General features: G+C 43.9%; 1 protein-coding gene across 1 annotated transcript; it reads left to right on the top strand.

Annotated features, from left to right (window-relative positions):
- Window positions 1-4,221: 4,221 nt before the first annotated feature.
- Window positions 4,222-15,167, top strand: zc3h7bb (zinc finger CCCH-type containing 7Bb). Its single transcript, XM_038992273.1, has 22 exons — window positions 4,222-4,459; window positions 5,278-5,338; window positions 5,444-5,480; window positions 5,655-5,852; window positions 6,306-6,464; window positions 6,651-6,731; window positions 6,845-6,904; window positions 7,118-7,160; window positions 7,308-7,543; window positions 8,512-8,812; window positions 9,110-9,168; window positions 9,411-9,510; window positions 9,712-9,873; window positions 10,039-10,244; window positions 10,335-10,435; window positions 10,624-10,805; window positions 10,895-10,971; window positions 11,061-11,275; window positions 11,531-11,636; window positions 14,138-14,246; window positions 14,360-14,493; window positions 14,585-15,167. Exons 2-22 carry the CDS (start codon window positions 5,280-5,282, stop codon window positions 14,618-14,620), a joined length of 2,661 nt encoding a protein of 886 aa, XP_038848201.1. The 5' UTR covers window positions 4,222-4,459; window positions 5,278-5,279; the 3' UTR covers window positions 14,621-15,167.
- The last annotated feature ends 8,863 nt before the right edge of the window (window positions 15,168-24,030 follow it).

Here is a 24,030-nt window from a genome sequence, read left to right as displayed (position 1 = left end):
ATATACTGTATATATAATATATTCTCTCTATATATATACAGTTGAAGTTGGAAGTTTACATACACTTAGGTTGGAGTCATGAAAACTAGTTTTTCAACCACTCCACAAATTTCTTGTTAACAAACTATAGTTTTGGCAAGTCGGTTAGGACGTCAACTTTGTGCATGACACAAATAATTTTTCCAACAATTGTTTACAGACAGATTATTTGACGTATACTTCACTGTATCACAATTCCAGTGGGTCAGAAGTTTACATACACTAGGTTGACTGTGCCTTTAAACAGCTTGGAAAATTCCAGAAAATTATGTCATGGCTTTAGAATCTTCTGATAGGCTAATTGACATAATTTGAGACAATTGAAGGTGTACCTGTGGATGTATTTCAAGTCCTACCTTCAAACTCAGTGCCTCTTTGCTTGACATCATGGGAAAATCAAAAGAACTCAGCCAAGACCTCAGAAAAAAATTTGTAGACCTCCACAAGTCTGGTTCATCCTTGGGAGCAATTTCCAAATGCCTGAAGGTACCACGTCCGTCTGTACAAACAATAGTTCGCAAGCATAAACACCATGGGACCGTCATACTGCTCAGGAAGGAGACGCATTCTGTCTCCTAGAGATGAACGTACTTTGGTGCGAAAAGTGAAAATCAATCCCAGAACAACAGCAAAGGACCTTGTGAAGATGCTGGAGGAAATGGGTACAGAAGTATTTATATCCACAGTGAAACGAGTCCTATATCGACATAACCTGAAAGGCAGCTCATTAAGGAAGAAGCCACTGCTCCAAGAACGGCATAAAAAAGCCAGACTACGGTTTGCAACTGCACATGGGGACAAAGATCATACATTTTGGAGAAATTTCCTCTGGTCTGATGAAACAAAAATAGAACTGTTTGGCCATAATGACCATTGTTATGTTTGAAGGAAAAAGGGGGAGGCTTGCAAGCCGAAGAACACCATCGCAACCTTGAAGCACGGGGATGGCAGCATCATGTTGTGGGGGTGCTTTGCTGCAGGAGGGACTGGTGCACTTCACAAATAGATGGCATCATGAGGGAGAAAAATTATGTGGATATATTGAAGCGACATCTCAAGACATCAGTCAGGAAGTTAAAGCTTGGTCGCAAATGGGTCAGGCAAATGGACAATGACCCTAAGCATACTTCCAAAGTTGTGGGAAAATGGCTTAAGGACAACAAAGTCAAGGTTTTGGAGTGGCCATCACAAAGCCCTGACCTCAATCCTATAGAAAATTTGTGGGCAGAACTGAAAAAGCTTGTGCGTGCAAGGAGGCCAACTTATTGTGGGAAGCTTGTGGAAGCCTACCCGAAACATTTGACCCAAGTTAAACAATTTCAAGGCAATGCTACCAAATACTAATTGAGTTTATGTAAACTTCTGACCCACTGGGAATGTGATGAAAGAAACAAAAGTTGAAATAAATCACTCTCTACTATTATTCTTACATTTCACATTCTTAAAATAAAGTGGTGATCCTAACTGACCTAAGATAGGGAATTTTTACTTGGATTAAATGTCAGGAATTGTGAAAACGAAGTTTAAATGTATTTGGCTAAATGTATTTGGCTAAGGTGTATGTAAACTTCTGACTAAAACTGAATATATATATATATATGTACAGTACCAGTCAAAAGTTTGGACACACCTACTCATTCAAGGGTTTTTCATTATTTTCACTATTTTCTACGTTGTAGAATAATAGTGAAGCAATCAAAACCATGAAATAACACATGGAATTATTTAGTAACCAACAAAATGTCATTTTGAGAGTCACTTAAGAACAAATTCTTATTTTACAGTTATTTTACAGTTATTTTACGGTTGTGATACAGCCCAGGATCAAACACGGGTCTAGCACTGTGATGCAGTGCTTTAGACCGCTGCGTCACTCTGTCCCCCACATATGGAATCATGTAGTAACCAAAAAAGTGTTAAACAAATCAAAATATATTTTAGATTTTAGATTCTTCAAAGTAGCCACCCTTTGCCTTGATGACCGCTTTGCACACTCTTGGCATTCTCTCAACCAGCTTCATGAGGTAGTCACCTGGAATGGATTTCAATGAACAGGTGTGCATTGTTCATTAGAGTTAGAGTTCATTAGTTACCAGCCTCAGAAATTGCAGCCCAATAAATGCTTCACAGAGTTCAAGTAACAGACACATCTCAACATCAACTGTTCAGTGGAGACCTTCATGGTCAAATTGCTGCAAAGAAACCAGCACTAAAGGACACCAATAAGAAGAAGAGACTTGCCTAGGCCAAGAAACACAAGTAATGGACATAAGACCATTGGAAATCTGTCCTTTGGTCTGGTGAGTCCAAATTTGAGATTTTTGGTTCCAACCGATGTGTCTTTGTGAGACACAGAGTAGGTGAACGGAAGATCTCCGCATGTGTGGTTCCCACCGTGAAGCATGGAAGAGGAGGTGTGATGTGTGGAGTGCTTTGCTGGTGACACTGTCTGTGATTTATTTCAAATTCAAGGGATACTTAACCAGCATGCCTACCACAGCATTCTGCAGCGATACGCCATCCCATCTGGTTTGAGCTTAGCGGGACTGTCATTTGTTTTTCAACAGGACAATGACCCAACACACCTCCAGGCTGTGTAAGGGCTATTTGACCAAGGAGAGTGATCGAGTGCTGCATTAGATGACCTGGCCTCCAATCACCCGACCTCAACCCAGTTGAGATGATTTGGGATGAGTTGGACCGCAGAGTGAAGGAAAAGCAGCCAACAAGTGCTCAGCATATGCGGGAACTCCTTCAAGACTGTTAGAAAAGCATTCCAGGTGAAGCTGGTTTAGAGAATGCCAATAATGTGCAAAGCTGTCTTCAAGGAAAAGGGTGACTACTTTGAAGATCTCAAATATAAAATATATTTTGATTTGTTTAACACCTTTTTGGTTACTACATGATTCCATATGTGTTATTTCATAGTTCAGATGTCTTCACTATTATTCTACAATGTAGGAAATAGTTAAAATCAAGAAAAACCCTTGAATGAGTAGGTGTCCAAACTTTTGACTGGTACAATACCTATGACCATAGTATTTAAATTAGCAATTGCTGCACAGCTTAGTGGTGGATCAAGTGAATGAAGGCTACCGTTGGCCTTGTATGTTTTGATCCAGAACAAATAAGATGAAATGTGAGTGAAATATTAATTAATGTTATTGTACATTGGTTGAAATCAAATCAAAACAAATTTTATTTGTCACATGTGCTGAAAACAACAGGTGCAAACCTTACTGTGAAATGCTTACTTACAAGCCCTTAACCAACAATGTAGTTTTAAGAAAAATAAGAGTTAAGAACTAAATTTACTAAGAGTAAATGAAAGAGTAGGTGTGTCCAAACGTTTGACTGGTACTGTATCTTAAGATGAATGCATAAGTTGCTCTGGAAGGCCTCCCGAGTGGCGCAGTGGTCTAAGGCACTGCATCGCAGTTGCCAGCTGTGCCACTAGAGATTCTGGTTTGAGTCCAGTCTCTGTTGCAGCTGGCTGTGACCGGGAGACCCATGGGGCAGCGCACAATTGGCCCAGCGTCGTCTGGGTTCGGGGAGGGTTTGGCTGGCAGGGATGTCCTTGTCCCATCACGCTCTAGCGACTCCTGTGGCGGGCCAGGCGCATGTATGCTGACATGGTCGCCAGGTGTACGGTGTTTCCTCCGACACATTGGTATGGCTGGCTTCTGGGTTAAACGTGTAGTGTGGCTTGGTTGGGTTTCGGAGGACGCATGGCTCTCGACCTTCGCCTCTCCCGAGTCCGTACGGGAGTTACAGAGATGAGACAAGACTGTAACTACCAATTGGATACCATGAAAAAGGGGTAAAAACAATACATTGCTCTGGATGTAGGAGTGTCTGCTAAATGACTCAAATGTAAACATAATCTTTCATAATCTTTTCAATGGGGTTATCTGTACCAAAATGATGTAGCTACTGTGCTGCCTGCATCACCAGGTCAATAGTCTGTCAATAGTCTGTTGAGCAATATCAACACTTTTTGACAGGTCACTTCAAAATCTGTTCAATGATCAAAATGGATTTTATGAAAATTATAAACATTTATTTTCAATCTCTGTGAACTCTGACTGCGTGCTCGTCAATGCAACTGCCCCCTCCTAGCGGTCACATTGAATATAACCACACTCAACCAACCCACAGCTCTTGAGGACCAAGCGTCTCATAATCTTGAGCGCAATTTGGAGAAGTACTGTAGCTAGCTAGCTTTGACTGTGCAGAATTTTAGGTGAAAACTCTCACATGTTCTGTCCAGATACTGCAACCCGTTACCGGGAAAGTGAACAAATAAATATGTGTCTGGATGATTAATATTTTGAAGGTCCTTATATAAGTAGATATTCACAATTTAGTCCTATTTATTCTGGTAAAGCAGTCTTTGGAGAAGAACAAGGTGTTGTTTTCGGTGAGTAGCTAACGTTAGCTAGTATGCTATTGCACTGTCAACTACCACACAAGATGAATTTACAAAATACGAAGCTGTGTATATATATCTATGTCAGTCATTTGCCACTTATGTTGAATTGACCTAGCTAGCTAACTCTGGCTAGTTAGCCCTGGTGTTCCGATGCTGTCCCTGCCACCAGCAAGTTTGCTCTCCATAATAAATATAAAAAATACGTTCTGTAATAAGTTGATTTGCCAGCTGATATAGCTAGCTACTGTTAAGCATTTTCTATATTCACTGGTTAATGGATATATTTAAGTAGTGTCACTGCCGGTTGAAGTCGGAGCCTGAAACAAACCAAAGAGTTGACAGTGGATTAGCTAGCTACAAGCTAAAGTTAGTTAACTAACCTAAATCGATAGCTAGCCACTTGAAGTTATGCTGAAACTTTCATCCCAAATCGTTTGTATTGTTTCTTGCTATCCAAGACTTGCAATTGAGCATTTCCTAAACATGCATTATACGTAGTTCATCAGCTAGCTAACTAGTTATTTTGGTTCGGTACACCGTGTTTATTCTGCTGTATTTGCAGCTAACGCGTTACTCTCATCCGAGTTATTTTTAGGCAAGCGCGAGGATAGACATGCAGGTTATTATTAGAAGGCCTCAAAATGGAAGAAAGTGTTGCGTTTTGTCGTGTCTGATGCACTCTGTACTTGTTGTCTGTGGCTTTTTAGATCTGACAATAGCGTACTTTGTCTTTGTCAATCATGAACATATTTTTGATTGTAATTTCATTCAAAAATAAAATAACAATAAACTTGATCTATCTTTAGCCATGGATATGGAACGACAGAAACGAAGAGAGGAAATCCAGAAAGCTATGGGCTTTATTCAGTAAGACATCTTAATATTTTAATTTTTCTATATAGTCGGTACACATACACACGAAGAACGTACGTGAGGTGGCACTGATTAATGTATCTCACATTTTCTCTACAGGTCCTCCTTGCCTTTCCCAGAGCCTGAGAATTATGCGGTACCTATGTGTTGCTTACAATGTTTATTCTCTTGCCTGACCCAAATTGGTCAAGCCACCTACCTGCCTGTCATCAATTGTATCCTTCCACAAATCTGCACTTTATCTCAGTTCTGAATGATCTTTTATCATCCTCATGATCTCTCTCCCCCCCTGCCGCCTCCTATTCTTCAGGCTTTTTTGACCCAGTTGGTGTGTAACTTGCTGGACGAGGGAAACACAGTGTTTCGTGATGGGGAATGGAGGCAGGCAGCGCAGCATTACAGTGAGGGAGTCAACGTGGCCCGCTATGCTCAGGCAGAGGCACTGGTCATTCCCCCTGAGCTTCTGGAGAGCCTCTATGTCAACAGGGCAGCGGCACACTTTCAGTTTGTAAGACATACACACACTTAACAATATTGAAATGATTAACATATTCTCAAAAGTTGTTAAAGCAGTAATTATAAACTGGGTGGTTCAAGCCCTGAATGATTATTGGCTGAAAGCTGTGGTATATCAGACCATATACCACAGGTATGACAAAACATGTATTTTTACTGCTCTAATTACATTGGTAACCAGTTTATAATAGCAATAAGGCACCTCGGGGGTTTGTGGTATATGGCCAAGATACCACGACTAAGGGCTGTGTCCAGGCACTCCGCGTTGCGGATAAGAACAGCCCTTAGCCGTGGTATATTGGCCTTGTTGCTCAATTATATCAGGTCAAGCACTTTGTCTATACATAATGGATCCCACATTTAAGTCAGTTCTTACACCCAGTCCCCATCTCTCTCCCTTTCCACCTCCCCTCTTTCTGTTTGGCTCTCTCTCTCTGTCACCCAGGGGGAGTTTGAGCGGGGCGTACAGGACTGCGATAGCGCGCTGTGCGTGTGTGAGGGCAGTCGCAGGGCGCTCTACAGGAAAGCTCTATGTCTGAGAGAGCTGGGCCGACTCAGGGAGGCCTATGAGTGTGGCACCGGATGCCTGCTCACTGCCCCACACGTAAGTCAAGGCCACATGGCACCCAAGGGCACTTGAATTGTAGTTCAATTAAAATGATGAATCCTTGTAGGATTCATATGGGATCACCAATTTATTTTACTACATCATTTTAGTTACTCACATTTCTTTAATGTGTCATGTCAGTTAGTCTTATTGTTTATGGAATGTACTCTCTGTGTCGTACAGGACAGGCAGGTGGGTGAACTGGCCCAGGACCTGGCTAATAAACTGGGCCTGAAGGTCCGTAAGGCCTACATCAGCTCTCAGGTGAGTTCAGTCACATCTGACTCTGTCAACAGTAGGAATGCGCCCCTCAAAGATCAAAATGCCTAGAACGATATCTGCCACGGTCAATATAAATGTTACTGTTGTCTTCACAGGTGGAGTCCTCAACGTCAGGGAGGGAGAGCAATAGAGAGAATTCTTCACCCACAGGAGAGGTGAGTGTCTGGTCGTCTTGGATTTTTTTCCCTTCTCATTGCCATTTTCTTATTAAGGGCAAATGGGATGAATGGTTGTTTTAATTGTCCCAGCGTCATTAGGGTTTGGCCGGTGTAGGCCGTCATTGTAAATAAGAATTTGTTCTTAACTGACTTGCCCAGTTAAATAAAGGTTAAAAAAATGTTTACAAAGTCTTGTCTCTTTTTATTTAGACGTCCGCCAACGGGCTAGAATCTTTGACTGACATTGCATCAGGTATGGCAGCTCAACATGAAAACGTAACATCATGTTTAACTTGAATGATTTATTTATCATTGTCATTATCGTTCTCTAAAATGCCCTTCTCTCTATGGTCCTATCTCTTAATTTCTAGTTTTTCTGCATCCCTCTCCTCCGTTTCAGCTGATCTGTCCAGTGCCCAGTGTATCCCTGCCCCTCTGGCCACGCCCATCCCTGTCAGCGACGAGCCCTCTAGCCCAGTGGCCACGCCCTGTGCTGACCTATCAGAGAGCCCCAGTACGGTCCTACCGCCCATGCCCTACTCCGTTCCTGTGTCGGAGCACATGGAGGAGTGCAGCGTGATCGCTGACGATCTGGACAGCCTGCTGGGGGACTGCATCTCCAAGAAAGTCAGCGAGGTGAGAGGGTCGCTACTAGAATCACTCCAAGGCAGGATGCTGGCTGTGCTGTGCCCTCCCTCTGTTGACGAGAGAGGATGTACAGACAACACTATATGAATATTTAAGAAAGTATCTCTGACTTGGCTGACCAAGGGTGCACATTTTTGTGGTTTAAAGGAGAAGTCTGCTTTTTTACAACCTAATCTCTATTTTTGATGTAAATGGCATGTTATAGAAGGGTCCAGATCTTTTTGAAATTTTTATTTCACTTTTTTGAGAAACTTACCCCAAACCAGCGATTCACTTCCTCGTTGTGCAGTACGTGGGCTCTGCAAAAACATGAACAAAAGCTCCAAAAACACCCAAATATGTGGTTTGTAAAACAGGAAAGCTCTCCGTATAGTGATGCAGGTCTTTAGATGTTGTACACATTAAATTGTGCCATTCTGTACGTTATTCGCAACTTTATATTCAATTTTGTGCGACTCAAGCTGTTTCTCCTATGCAGCTGTTCCATTCTCTGTATAGCCTTCTGCTAGAGTGGATGGAGAGGTGTTGCTCGAGTTGCTACAAAATGAAATATAATGTTCGGAATGATACAATTTCATGTGTACGACATCTAAAGACCTGCATCACTATACTGAGAGCTTTCCTGTTTCTTAAACAACATAATTGGGTGTTTTTTGAGCTTTTGTTCATGTTTTTTCAGATCCCCCATACTGCACTACGAGGATGAGGAAGTGAATCACTGGTTTGGGGTAAGTTCTTCAAGTGACAAGTGAAATCGCAAAAAAAGTGGCTGGACTCATCTATAACATCCCATTTACATCCAAAATAGAGATTTGGTTGTAAAAAAGCAGACTTCTTTGTTAACTTTCACCACTGTACACAAGTACATTACACGGAGCACAGAGTTATATATTTCTGGTCTAGAAGGAGATTTAGAATAAGATGGATAATGTAATGTCTCTGTCTCTCTCCCTCAGTCACAGAGCCCAGTCCAGGGTGCTATCCCCACCAACCTCCCCAACACAGCTGTGGGCCTGCACCCTCCATACTCCTCCAGCCTCCCCGCCCCCTCGCCCCAGCTACCCCCTGCCTTCTTCAGCTCCTCTGTCAGCCAGATGCCCTCCTTGGAGCCTTACCCCTCACTGGGCCAGAGGGAGCAGACCTCCACACAGGCGCTGGACGCCCTGGGGGCCTTCTCCCCGGGGACAGGGGACATGGAGGGCAAAGGAGGGGTTGGAATTGGAGGCCTGGACTCACTCTCTGAGTACATTTTGCCTGGTGAGTGGATGAGACATATGAACAAGGTGTATGGGTCAGGGTGTGTGTTTGTGGATGTCAATTCCATCAAAACAGTAAAGCCATTGTAGCAGGCTTTTTGGCCATTATCCAGTCTTTTACAACCATACAGTTTAAATGTGCGTCAGCTGTTTCTTAAACCTTCACTGGGACTGCCCAGCGACCCTGAACAGTCCTCGGGGCATGCGTTAGTTGTTGTTGAATCTAGTCCGTGTCAGCAGCACTGCTGTAAGGCCATATGGTGTCTGATATCTGTGTCCTTGTGTTGCTGTTCTCCAGGGGGAAGAATCTCTCACAGCTTCATCCCTGGGATCTGCAACCACAGCTCTACTCACACGGTACGACAGCAGCAGAATGCCCGAACACCACGATGGATACTCTCAACTTCTTTCTCCTCTTTTATCATGACATGGATGTCTCTTCTTACTCTGCTTGTGTTCTGCAGACCCCAGATTACATTTATTCTGTTATTTCTTGCTGTTGAGTTACATGCAAGTTATTGGAACTAGGAGTAAGTTGTGTTTTTTGATAATAAAGACACTTAAATCTGTTGATGGATTGGCTTGTCTTCCGTCCTCAGAACGTCCCAGCAGGCACCAACCTCTCCCTGCTCTCCCGGAACCCACTGGCTGCCACCCACGAGTTCAGACAGGCCTGTCATGCCTGTTACAGCCGCATAGGTACACACTGCTACCTTCACCTTTCTGTTCCCACTCCAGAATATGTTACGTTAATGATTTCTTTCTTTTATACTGAGCAGTATTAAGTCAATATTGTCTGTTACATCAATGCTTACATAATTGACCCTTGTGGGATAAATCAAGTATATTGAATTGAGTGCTGCAGTTGAATGATAAATCCCCCTAATCTTCTCTCTGCAGGTCCACGGGTGATTGACTACCAGTACCAGCCAGAGGCGGCTCACCGCTGTAAGAGGGACGTGCTACTGTGTCGCTTCAAAAACACAGACGACCCCACATGGAAGAGAGTCAGGCCTCGCCCCGCTAGAAACAACTTCCTGGGGGCCTTTGTGCTCTGCAAAGGTACGTGTGTGTGTACGTACGTGTGTTCACTCACTCAAATAAGCACTGATGGTTGAACGTCATCTCTCACAGCAGAATTCTGGCAGTAGTTTTTTTAATGCCTGCTGCCCATCAGTGATAGTAAAGATCATCTACTCTCTACTTTCCTCCTTCGTCTCCCTGAAGAAGTCCAGGAGCGCCAGGAGTGCCAGTACGGGGAGAACTGCACGTTTGCCTACTGCCAGGAGGAAATAGACGTGTGGACCCAGGAGAGGAAGGGGGCTCTGAGCAGGGAGCTGCTGTTTGACCCGCTGGGAAGCACCGAGAGACGGGCACTCAGCGTCACACGGCTGCTGCAGCTACACATGGGCATGTTCATGTTCCTCTGTGAGGTAGGGTGTGATACACACAGACTTCCACAAGGAGAACTTTGAAGGATTCAGTATGTACAGAACATTCACACACTCTTTCCTCCTCTGCAGGAATGTTTTGACAGTAAGCCTCGCATTATCAGCAAACGCAGCAAAGAGAACTTGGCTGTCTGCTCAAACCTCACCGCCCGACATCCCTTCGACGATAACAAGTGTGTCTTCTAGAACTTTCTGTCCTTGAGTGTGTATCAGATCCAGACAAGCAGTTTGTCTTAGCATAATCCAATTTCCCTCAGACAATATTACAGTCAGCTACTTCCACCCTGGCCCCTTCTATGCTCTTCTCGCCCTCTCCTCTCTCTTTCTCCATCTCATTTCTCTCTCTTCCACGTCTCCTCAGGTGCCTAGTGCATGTGGTGCGTTCGGCCAACGTGCGCTACAGTAAGGTGCGCCCGCTGCACCCCCTCTGCCAGTTTGACGTGTGTCGCCACGAGGTGCGTTACGGCTGCCAGCGCGAGGACAGCTGCTCCTTTGCCCACTCCGTCATAGAACTCAAGTGCTGGGTACTGCAGCAGGACACAGGTACACGAAGTACACATGTTTATATACACACAAAAGATTGCAGCAAAATAACCAAAGTTCATTCTATCATCTGTTACTTTGTCTCTCAGGTATCACCCACGAGGAGATGGTACAGGAGTCCAAGAGGCACTGGTACAGGCTAGAGCAAAATGCTCAGAGACAGAAGGTGAGCGTGAGATGGGCACCATGCCCTAATACAATACATAATTTTAGTTATTTTAAGGGCCTGATTTACAAAATGTCCCTCTCTTTCAGCCTATGCATGTCCCACACCAGAGCTGTGGTGGTGGGGTGGGGGGAATAGGAGGGGGAGATAATCTCGGGGGTGGAGGGGTTGGCTCCGGAGGAGGAGGGAGAGGCAGAGGGCTGAACCTGAAGATGAAGTTTGTCTGTGGCCAGTGTTGGAGGGACGGACAGGTCAACGAACCAGACAAGGCCCTCAAGTACTGCACTGCTAAAGCAAGGCACAGGTGAGAGACTAGGGCGGCCTGGGGCCATATCAAACTGACATCTGCACTTCTCTTGTCAATATAAGGCTGCAGGGGCCTGAACTGATATTTATTGGATTAAAGGAATGTTAATGAAATAGGCCCATTAAAGGATTAACTCTATAGAAATACAAAATGCCTCGCTCTGAATAGTCAATTTCACTAATTTGATAGGGGAAAAATAACTCTAATTTTCTTTTGCCCATCTCTCCTCTCTCTCTTTCCCCCTCTCTCCAGCTGGACTAAGGAGCGTCGGGTATTGCTTGTGAAATCCTTTGAGAAGAAGAAGTGGGTCGTTGTGCGGCCGCTTCCCTTCTCCCGTACATACCCACAGCAGTATGACGTAAGTCTCTCCCCCTCCTTCACTCCCCCCTCATACACAGCCACATAAGTATTACCTGAGTCACCCCTCCTTTTCTCCATCCCTTCCTTCTCTCTGGGTCTGTTTTTAATCTCCAATCAGTCAGTCAGATCCAGGAGACCTCTCACATGCTGAGTACAGCTGACGGTCTACAGCCCCCCTTATCCCCTCTCCCATTTACCTCTAGTGTTTCAGCAACCCTCTCATCCCCTATAACATTGCCTGCATATAGTGTTTACCTAATAAGCATTTTGACCTTTTTTCCTCAATAGGTTAGCTATTTCTTGCTAATACTTGTTAAGGAAAAAGGTTTCGGTTTCAAATAAAAACACAATAAAATCACAGGAAAGCAGGGGTTGGAACCGGTTCAGGGAACAAAACTGAAAACCAGGTTATTTTCTTTTTGAGGAACAGAAACAGATCCGGGAATGAAAGTGATCTGTAGTGTTCCGGAACAGAACCGTTATTTTTCTAATCTTGAAAACGACTTGTGTTATTTTTTGCTTGTTCTAAAAATGTCTAGTATGTACAGTGCATTCGGGAAGTATTCAGACCCCTTTTCCACATTTTATGTTACAGCCTTATTCTAAAATAACCCACAATGAAAAAACAAAAACAGGTTTTTTGAAATTTGTTGAAATGTATTAGACTTTTTTATTTTTACTATCACATTTACTCAGTTCTTTGTTGAAGCACCTTTGGTGGCGATTACAGCCTCGAGTCTTCTTGGGTATGACACTACAAGCTTGGCACACCTGTATTTGGGGAGTTTCTCCCATTCTTCTCTACAGATCCTCTTGAGCTCTGTCAGGTTGGATCGGGAGCGTCACTGCACAGCTATTTTCAGGTCTCTCCAGAGATGTTCAATCGGGTTCAAGTCCGTGCTCTGGCTAGGCCACTCAAGGACATTGACAGACTTGTCCCGAAGCATCTCCTGTGTTGTCTTGGCTGTGTGCTTAAGGTTGTTCTCCTGTTGGAAGGTGAACGTTCACCTCAGTCTGAGAACCTGCTCCAGAGCGCTCAGGACTTCATCAAGGATCTCTCTGTACTTTGCTCTGTTCATCTTTCCCTCGATCCTGACTAGTCTCCCAGTCCCTGCTGCTGAAAAACATCCCCGCAGCATGATGCTGCCACCACCATGCTTCACCGTAGGGATGGTGCCAGGTTTCCTCTAGACATGACACTTGGCATTCAGGCCAAAGAGATCAATCTTGGTTTCATCAGACTAGACAATCTTGTATCTCATGGTCTTTAGGTGCCTTTTGGCAAACTCCAAGCGGGCTTTCATGTGCCTTTTACTGAGAAGTGGCTTCCGTCTGGGCACTCTACCTGACCAAGGCCCTTCTCCCCCGATTGCTCAGTTTGGCCGGGCAGCCAGCTCTAGGAAGAGTCTTGGTGGTTCCAAACTTCTTCCATTTAAGAATGATGGAGGCCACTGTGTTCTTGGGGACCTTCAGTGCTGCAGAAATGTTTTGGTACCCTTCCCCAGATCTGTGACTCGACAAAATCCTATCTCGGAGCTATACGGACAATTCCTTCGACCTCCTGGCTTGGTTTTTACTCTGACATGCACTGTCAACTGTGGGACCTTATATAAACAGGTGTGTGCCTTTCCAAATCATGTCCAATCAATTGAATTTACCACCAGTGGACTCCAATCAAGTTGTAGAAACATCTCCAAGGATGATCAATGGAAACAGGATGCACTTGAACTCAATTTCTGAATACTTATGTAAATAAGCTATTTCTGTTTTTTATTTTTAATAAATTTGCTGTAGTAGTAAAGCATTGTGTGTAGTTAAAATAAAAAAATAAAATGTGGAAAAGTCAAGAGGTCTGAATACTTTCCGAATGCACTGTAATTCTGTAATTTAGTTATGATGCTAGTAATAGCCTAAACACATTCAAATTCACGTCATGATATTCAGTGCCTTTTAGCCCCTCTTGTTCTCTCCCCACCTGTGAAATTTGTTGCATCTTGCGCCTGCACTTATCTGACCAATCAAACATAGCAAGCTGCTCTTCCTGCGCTAATTGGTGGAGTAAATTAATGTACTAAATGTAAAAACTGTTGATTTCACATGTTAAAACATTTTACGAAAAGGAACTATATGAACCGTTATTTAAGGCAGCGCCAGTAGTAAGGAGGCGGCAGCGGCGGTAGTAAGGAGGCGGCAGCGGCGGTAGTAAGGAGGCGGCAGCGGCGGTAGTAAGGAGGCGGCAGCGGCGGTAGTAAGGAGGCGGCAGCGGCGGTAGTAAGGAGGCGGCAGCGGCGGTAGTAAGGAGGCGGCAGCGGCGGTAGTAAGGAGGCGGCGGCAGTGCGGATGCGGCGGCGGCAGTAGTAGTGGTGCGTTGGCGGCAGTAGTAGTGCGGCAGTAGTGGTGCGTTGGCGGCAGTAGTAGTGCGGCAGTAGTGGTGCGTTGGCGGCAGTAGTAGTGCGGCAGTAGCAGTAGTATGGTAGTAATAAAGCAGTGTCTCCCTAGATGTGTGTCCATGTGATGAAGCAGAAGAAGTGCCACTACATCGGAAATTGTTCCTTCGCCCACAGTCTGGAGGAGAGGGACGTCTGGACGTACATGAAGGACAACAGCTGTAAGATTTTATGTTGCTTTTCCTCTCATTATGTTCCTCTCTTTTTGTGTGCCAAACAAATAATGTATTTACAGTGTATCTGTTGGAAATGCTAACCCCCGTCCTGTCCACAGTGAGGGACATGCAGCAGATGTATGACATGTGGCTCACGATGACCAATCAGAACAGACGCACTGACAGAAGCCCCATGACCCCGCCTCCGGAGGAGAAACAGGTTTCGATGACGACCGATTACACAGAGTCATTGGTGAGAGGCTTTCAAGTCATGAGTTTCATTAAAGACAAGTGGCTTTTTGTGTTGTTTGATATGGAAATACCATTTGATTTGTCTCTGTCAGTCTGGGCAGCGGTTGTCGGAAGGAGGAGATATGTGAGTGTTGTTGTGCTGAGGAGGAGCTGGCCCTGGAGACGTGGAAAGGAGACCCCGCTCCCACTACACCAGAGACCAGCTACAGTACCTACCGCCTGTGACATCAGTCTGAATGCAAACACACATACACACAACACACCTTACAGTACAACAAATTGCTGTTGCAACAGGCACCAACTCGTGTGACGCACACACACAAAGTCGTATATAAGAACATTCACGCCCATAATCTGAATGGTTTGGCAGTTAATTTCAATCTGAACCTCAGTGTATCTCTAACACGCTGCAGATGTCAATGTACTTTATATGTGTCCATTATATTACCATTGAAGGCAAATTTTGAATTGTCAGCAAAGAGAAAAGGCCCCAAAGTCGCCCCTTCTAACGAATACGGAGTGGCTGTGTGGCCGATACTTCTTCCTGGTGACTAAACAACTGAACAAATTAGCCTGCATAATATATATTTAATATTTTTATTTTTTTGAGGTTTGTTCAAATCGCCATAGTTTTTATTTTATTTCAGCTGTTCATAAATATGAGGCAGAGACGTAGCAAATGTGCAGAACGTTATTCGGTTGTTTAGCTCTGGGAATGAGGCGCCCAGGGGGGCAGTACATGGGCAGAACGGGGTGGTTGGATTCGGCCGTGCAGCCTCAACCTTAAAAATAAGCCCCTTATCTATGTAGCTAGGGGCAAACGTCTACAACCAAATCCTACCCTCCTTCCCTTGTGGGAACGTAGAAAGAGGGAGAGAGAAATCGGACAGAAATGGTTAGTACGCCATTTTGATTGTCCATGGGAGTTGGTGCTTCACTCTATTCGTCTGCCATATTGGTAGAGTACTATGAATGTAAAGCCAGTCGTTTTGAGGAAGTCATAAAAATAATTATGGTTGTGGAATGTATTCGGAATACCCAAGACAAATCTTATATAACATTTAAAATGACCCCCTATCCCCCCTTTTTATTAATAGAAATGGCACAGTAGTCTTGGTTATATACTGTAAGCAAGCTAGGCAGCCGTACTTGTGGCCAGCAACGACACGTATACACATTCACATACACGCTGTATACACTGAGTAGGCTCAGAATGGAACAGTTTCATAATATTGCATTGGAGGGCTATAGGGAGTGACTGCAGACTCTTCACTCAGACCCACTCAAACAACATACTGTACCGTATGCTTAAAACCTGGAGTTTTCATGGACTACATGAACAAGTCTGCGTCCTCCTAGTTATAGCCACTCTATAACAAGAATCCAGATGTTATCCGGGTGTGACGTGGCTTCATCTGGCATGTCTACCACCGGTTTAACTAGGATCAAGTGAGGTTACCTTTGCCCTGTTAGCCCTCCAATGTAAACCTATGCTGATTTAGCCAGGGAGAAAAGATAAGCTCCAAATCACAAAGACTGAGTACAGGAACAATACATGGGGTTAAGATGCATATGACAGAACATTATGGATTCCACAAGAAAGGGGAGGGATCGTAGGATAGTACAGCAGGATGGAGCTTGAATGGATCCTGGAGTATGGTGGCTTGGTCACAGGGGTGGTCAGGTGGGCGGGTTAGGGGATGGAAACTGGACAGGTAGCTGGATCCTGGGCTGGGTGGGCACTGAACAGGTAGTTGGATCCTGGGGTGGGTGGGCACTGGACAGGTAGCTGGATCCTGGGGTGGGTGGGCACTGAACAGGTAGTTGGATCCTGGGGTGGGTGGGCACTGGACAGGTAGCTGGATCCTGGGGTGGGTGGGCACTGGACAGGTAGCTGGATCCTGGGGTGGGTGGGCACTGGACAGGTAGTTGGATCCTGGGGTGGGTGGGCACTGGACAGGTAGCTGGATCCTGGGGTGGGTGGGCACTGGACAGGTAGCTGGATCCTGGGGTGGGTGGGCACTGGACAGGTAGCTGGATCCTGGGGTGGGTGGGCACTGGACAGGTAGCTGGATCCTGGGGTGGGTGGGCACTGAACAGGTAGTTGGATCCTGGGGTGGGTGGCTGACAGGCTTGGGTATTGTGAGAGAGGGAGGGCGTTATGGAAGCAATGATGAATACATAAAAAGTTAATTAAAAGTAAAATGACTACCCATAATGTAGGCTAAAGAAGACTGACTATCCATAATGTAGGCTGACTACCCATAATGTTGGCTAGTGAGACTGATGTGTGTGTGTGTATATACACACACACACACACTAACATTAATTCACAAAATATATCTAGGCAGGGACAGGTTTTTCCCATATGGCCAGCATCTCGTTCCCTTATACCCGCACCAGACATGATGTAATGGAGGTATGTCTCTATTCATATACATTATATATACATCTTTACAGATATTGGTATACTACTAAAGATAATTGATAACTTAGCAGTTAAGCTTAATTAAATATAACCTAAAACTTGTATTGATTACATAGAACCTCTTGTTATTGAGCTATGCTATATGACATGTATCGCTGAACTAGATGACTAGTGATTTTATTGCTTCTGTGAGGGTCATTCCAGAGATGTCTGTAGGAGCAAGGTTGACCGATTCTCATAACAGGATTTGAATTGAATGGTTTCAGCTAAGCCAAAAGAAAGGGGATTGGTTGGGTTAAATGTCAACATGAGGGACATGATCATCTCAGAACCCAGACAACGTATGGTGTGTACTTGCCATCTGATGAGAGATTTGATCATGTGGAAGTAATGGGTCTGGTAGGGAAAGTGTTACTCAATTGGAAACAGTTTTTGATCTGATCAGTTTTTTCTCTTGGTCAGTAAACAATAGGATGCCAAGGTACTCCCTTCTATAAACATCAGTGATTTAACAGATTCACCTTGATAGTAGAGTAGGTCAATAAACTGTCCAATCAGTTTTAGAGGAGTAACAAGGTGGGAGAGGCTTCTTCTGGAATGACCCAGGTATTTGCTTAACTGAGGGAACGTATTACTACTGCTACTACTACTATTATGATGATGATGAATTATGATGACGATAATGATTGCCATTATGACTATTTCTATTCTCCTATATGCTATTGATATACATATATATGTTAATTGCTATGTATAACTCTCTTTATAAATGTATCCATGTATGAATATAATACTTTACTGTAAACAGACGTATGTGTATGTTAAACAGGACTGTCCAGCAGGCAGGCCAGACAGGGAAGAGTTCATAGTTTACCTTGCTCAAACTGGTACGAAGAACAACTCGGTTCAGTTTTAACATACTTGCTGACTGTGACCTCACTCTCCGTTAGCTGGTTACGTAACAGGAACACAAGCTAACATAGCATAAGTGTCCATAGTTCACAGGGCACCCTAGATGACAGGTTACTGGACCAGGTTGTTGCTGAACATCTGATTTGATATAATCTTGTTTGCTTGAGGTTAGTGGATTGTAGGGGAGTTGAGATTGTATGGAAGATAAGTTTGGTCAGTCAGTCCAATGGAATGTGCTAGTGACACTTTGAATTTCCGATAGCCATGTAAATCGCTAATGATTGTTTTCCTGACTGCTATCGAGTGAGATTATATAATCAATAATACTTTAGTGTCATTTATTTAGTCATTAACCCTGCTGGAACAACTCCAAGCATACATTGACGTCTGTATACATCAGTATAGCACCTTATTCAATATATACCTATATAAAAGTATACATACCCCTATCATATAATCCTACTTTCTATGATACATATAACTATAATTATACTTAGACACCTGTATAATTAATTTAGATAAGCGGGTCTGGTTTTCCCTGGTTGTTTGAAAAGGTCATAGTCTGATTTCATTGGTTACGTGCACAGTGCACACCGTACTACATAAGTCCTTGTATCTGCTCTGTTGCTAGGTTTGAGGGGCCTCCTTTGTCATCATCACAGTGTGCTGTTACCAAACAAAGGGGTCAGAGACAGGCCGGCATTTTAGAAGTGTTCAATCAACAGCCGTTGTTGTTTTAACTGACTCATGGTTGTAAACAAACAGTTATATCAGAAGGGTCAATAATAATCTCAGGCCTTGTGCTTAGAGGGGACTGGAGGAACTGAAAAGTGGTCAGACCAGACTATCCAAACCCACCAGCGAGAACTGCATTCGATCATGAGATTGACTGATTCGTCTTGGTTTAAGAAGAGGCTTTGACCCCAAAAAGCATATAGTCAGATGTTTATTTCTCCTGTTGTCTTTCCAAGTAGAAGGTTGAAGACATTCTTGTAAACCTTGGTTCACTCCATGTTCATTATTGCCACACACAGGCATTCCCTGTATTAACAAAAAGAGAAATACACTTAGGTGAATTGACACTCACCCAGCCACACCCACTCATAGCCACAATGAGCTGATATTAATTTACATTAGCTTTCAGAGTTATTATTGGATTATTTTCAACTATTTGGAATAGGAACAAGAGTTTTAAGTGAAAAACAAGGCCTCTATTTGTGTTAACTCTGTTTTGTCTTTCTCATTTTTTCCCTCCCTGGTTGGAAGTGAATTACGATGACAAATGGACCAAATCTCTTGAAGGTGTTTAACAATAAACAGAGTGTTTTAGAGATGGTGTGACTTTGTTTTTCTTATTCTCCCCATATATTCAGTATAGCGAAAGTATGAATGGATTATTGATAAATGTTTATCTGAAATCTGTCTTAACTTATCTGTTGTATTTGTTTCTATACTCGCAAAGTTTGAGAGGGACCGGAGACATTTATTGGACTCAATAGGCTGCCAGTAATTCTGAGATTCAAGTTACTGGTGAGCAATGTCTCTATGCTGAAAACCAAAAAACCCTGATGTACTGAATCCACAATGATCCTAGGATTCTGATCCAGACTCAGATCCCAGCCTAGAAGAATGAACTTGCAAGGTCTTCCATCGTTATAGGACAGTCCTACTATAACCTGGCTGAGGTTGACTGAAGTGATCAGTGTTTTGCACGTGCCCAAGATAGGGCATGTTGCCAGGACGCTTCACGTGTGTATGAAACAGGATGAGGGCGGCAGGTAACCTAGTGGTTAGTGTTGGGCCAGTAACTGAAAGGTCACCGGTTCGAATACATTTGTCTGTGCCCTTGAGCAAGGCATTTAATCCCCCAAAAAATCCAGGGGCGCCGTACTACTATGGCAGGCTGACCCTGTAAATTTCTATTTTATTTATTTATTTCACCTTTATTTAACCAGGTAGGCTAGTTGAGAACAAGTTCTCATTTGCAACTGCGACCTGGCCAAGATAAAGCAAAGCAGTTCGACACATACAACAACACAAAGTTACACATGGAATAAACAAACATTCAATAATACAGTAGGAAAATCTATATACAGCATGTGCAAATGAAGTAGGAAAAGAGAGGTAAGGCAATAAATAGGCCATGGTGGCAAAGTAATTACAAAATAGCAATTAAAACACTGGAATGGTAGGATGTGCAGAGGATGAATGTGCAGGTTGAGATACTGGGGTGCAAAGGAGTAAGATAAATAAATACATATGGGGATGAGGTAGATTGCTGGGCTATTTACAGTTGAGCTATGTACAGGTGCAGTGATCTGTGAGCTGCTCTGACAGCTGGTGCTTAAAGCTAGTGAGGGAGGTAAGAGTCTCCAGCTTCAGAGATTTTTGCAGTTCGTTCCAGTCATTGGCAGCAGAGAACTGGAAGGAGAGGGGGCCAAAGGAAGAATTGGCTTTGGGGGTGACCAGTGAGATATACCTGCTGGAGCGCGTGCTACGGGTGGGTGCTGCTATGGTGACCAGTGAGCTGAGATAAGGCGGGGCTTTACCTAGCAGAGACTTGTAGATGACCTGTAGCCAGTGGGTTTGGCGACGAGTATGAAGCGAGGGCCAGCCAACGAGAGCATACAGGTCGCAGTGGTGGGTAGTATATGGGGCTTTGGTGACAAAACAGATGGCACTGTGATAGACTGCATCCAATTTGTTGAGTAGAGTGTTGGAGGCTATTTTGTAAATGACATCGCTAAAGTCGAGGATCGGTAGGATGGTCAGTTTTACGAGGGTATGTTTGGCAGCATGAGTGAAGGATGCTTTGTTGCGAAATAGGAAGCCGATTCTAGATTTAATTTTGGATTGGAGATGCTTAATGTGAGTCTGGAAGGAGAGTTTTCAGTCTAACCAGACACCTAGGTATTTGTAGTTGTCCATATATTCTAAGTCAGAACCGTCCAGAGTAGTGATGCTGGATGGGCGGGCAGGTGCGGGCAGCGATCGGTTGAAGAGCATGCATTTCGTTTTACTAGCATTTAAGAGCAGTTGGAGTCCACGGAAGGAGTGTTGTATGGCGTTGAAGCTCGTCTGGAGGTTTGTTAAAACACAGTGTCCAACGAAGGGCCAGAGGTATACAGAATGGTGTCGTCTGCGTAGAGGTGGATCAAAGAATCACCAGCAGCGAGAGCGACATCATTGATGTATACAGAAAAGAGAGTCGGCCCGAGAATTGAACCCTCTGGCACCCCCATAGAGACTGCCAGAGGTCCGGACAACAGGCCCTCCGATTTGACATACTGAACTCTATCGGAGAAGTATTTGGTGAACCAAGCGAGGCAATCATTTGAGAAACCAAGGCTGTTGAGTCTGTCGATAAGAATGTGGTGATTGACAGAGTCGAAAGCCTTAGCCAGGTCGATGAATACGGCTGCACAGTAATGTATCTTATCGATGGCGGTTATGATATCGTTTAAGACCTTGAGCGTGGCTGAGGTGCAACCATGACCAATTCTGAAACCAGATTGCATAGCGGAGAAGGTACGGTGAGATTCGAAATGGTTGGTAATCTGTTTGTTAACTTGGCTTTCAAAGACCTTAAAGGCAGGGTAGAATAGATATTGGTCTGTAGCAGTTTGGGTCTAGAGTGTCTCCCCCTTTGAAGAGGGGGATGACCGCGGCAGCTTTCCAATCTATGGGAATCTCAGTCGATACGAGAGGTTGAACAGGCTAGTAATAGGGGTTGCAACAATATCAGTTGATAATTTTAGAAAGAGAGGGTCCAGATTGTCTATCCCGGCTGATTTAACACATTTCACTGCACCTATCTGGTATATGTAACAATATAAATAAAATGTTGATCATATAAAATGAACTGTCTGGGTGTGGACCAGAGAGAAGACCATCAATCCCACTTTCCATTTCTTGATTTGAAGAAATCCCTTTATTTGCATACTCAAAATAATAGACGTTCGGGCCTCCTGGGTGGCGCAGTGGTCTAGGGCACTGCATCGCAGCGCTAGCTGTGCCACCAGAGACTCTGGGTTCGCGCCCAGGCTCTGTCGCAGCCGGCCGCGACCGGAAGGTCCGTGGGGCGACGCACAATTGGCCTAGCGTCGTCCGGGTTAGGGAGAGTTTGGCCGGTAGGGATATCCTTGTCTCATCGCGCACCAGCGACTCCTGTGGCGGGCCGGGCGCAGTGCGCGCTAACCAAGGTAGCCAGGTGCACAGTGTTTCCTCCGACGCATTGATGCGGCTGGCTTCCGGGTTGGAGGCGTGCTGTGTTAAGAAGCAGTGCGGCTTGGTTGGGTTGTGTTTCGGAGGACGCATGGCTTTCGACCTTCGTCTCTCCCGAGCCCGTACGGGAGTTGTAGCGATGAGACAAGATAGTAATTACTAACAATTGGATACCACGAAATTGGGGAGAAAAGGGGGTAAAATTAAAAAATATAAATAAAATAAAATAATAGACGTTCATTTATAGCCAAGAAATACAGGTTTCTTACACAGTACCAGTCAAAAGTTTGGACACACCTAGTCATTCAAGTTTTTGGGGGGATTTTGACTATTTTCTACATTGTAGAATAATAGTAAAGACATCACAACTATGAAATAACACATGGAATCATGTAGTAACCAAAAAACTGTTAAACAAATCAAAATATATTTTATATTTGAGATTCTTCAAAGTAGCCACCCTTTTCCTTGATGACAGCTTTGCACATTATTGCCATTCTCTCAACCAGCTTCACCTGGAATGCTTTTCTAACAGTCTTGTAGTTCCCGCATATGCTGAGCACTTATTGGCTGCTTTTCCTTCACTTTGCGGTCCAACTCATCCCAAATCATCTCAATTGGGTTGCGGTCGGGTGATTGGAGGACAGGTCATCTAATACAGGACTCCATCACTCTCCTTGGTCAAATAGCCCTTACACAGCCTGAAGGTGTGTTGGGTCATTGTCCTGTTGAAAAACAAATGACAGTCCCACGAAGCGCAAACCAGATGGGATGGCGTATCGCTGCAGAATGCTGTGGTAGGCATGCTGGTTAAATGTGCCCTGAATTCTAAATAAATCACTGACAGTTTCACCAGCAAAGCACCTCCACACCATTACACCTCCTCCTCCATGCTTCACGGTGGGAACCACACATGCAGAGATAATTTTTGTTCAGGATACAAACTGCAGCAGGCGGCAACTTCAGAGGGTTTTTGTAGAGCACATACAAAGGTTTTTATAACTATCCCAAGATAGAACACAGCCTGTCATTTCCAATAGAAACAAATTAGTCACAGTGGGCGTAACAAGCAAGGACAGGGCAGGAGCCAAGCACAATCTAGCGAGAGCCTATTGGCGCGTTCTACCACATATTTGCATATTTCTGTTAGGCAACACCTACTCTGAAGTGCAATACCTCAATTCACCCTTCTAAACAACCCATTTGTTTTTTACTTTTGCAAAGGGTCAAATCTACAAAACTTAATCAACTCTGTTCGTAACAGATTTTCGTTTTGGGAACAGGAAACTGTTTTGAGATCAAACGTTTAATCGATGAGACAATTAGTATAATGTCTGCAAAAATCCATCTCGCTCCATCGTCTCCCACTGCCGGCCACTGGATGACCATATTTGGTAGTGAGTGGAAACGCCAACCGGATGCTTGTCAATAGACCTTTTGCGCAACGTAGCAACGCCCACTTCCGCTCAACTTCCTACCCGATACATAGCTTCCTGTCAGCCTGATTGTAGCCATACTAGCTTAGAAGTCACTCATTTTTATCATTACCTCAGTATATTAATATAATCATATTTCTTGTTTTTTTTTAAATAATTATTGTTGAAAATTCTGTTTATCCGTTCAGTTAGTGATTTTTGTAATTCTATTGTGTTCTGTGTCTTTTTGTCTCTAGCTAGAAAACGTTAGCTACCAGTATCTAGCTAACGCTATTGCAAACGACGTTAATGTAAATAGTTGGTGCGGCATCTTTATTGAAAGTGAAGAAATTAATAAGATTTCATTGAACCTTCTAGTGGGCTTCGACATCTGAAGACCTTTGCTATTCCTGTGGAATATTACCATGTCACTGATGGGAAGCATCAACTGCATCTGGGCATATTATATATATATATATACATATTATATATATATATATATCCATATTAAGGATTTGCGTCAATTCAAATCTGGTATCAGGACAAAATGTGATTCAGA

The sequence above is a fragment of the Salvelinus namaycush genome, chromosome 4 (genome assembly GCF_016432855.1).
Source record: "Salvelinus namaycush isolate Seneca chromosome 4, SaNama_1.0, whole genome shotgun sequence".
Classification (NCBI taxonomy): Eukaryota; Metazoa; Chordata; class Actinopteri; order Salmoniformes; family Salmonidae; genus Salvelinus; species Salvelinus namaycush.
The sequence above is the reverse complement of the archived record's forward strand: the minus strand, read 5'-3'. Positions and strand labels throughout refer to the sequence as shown.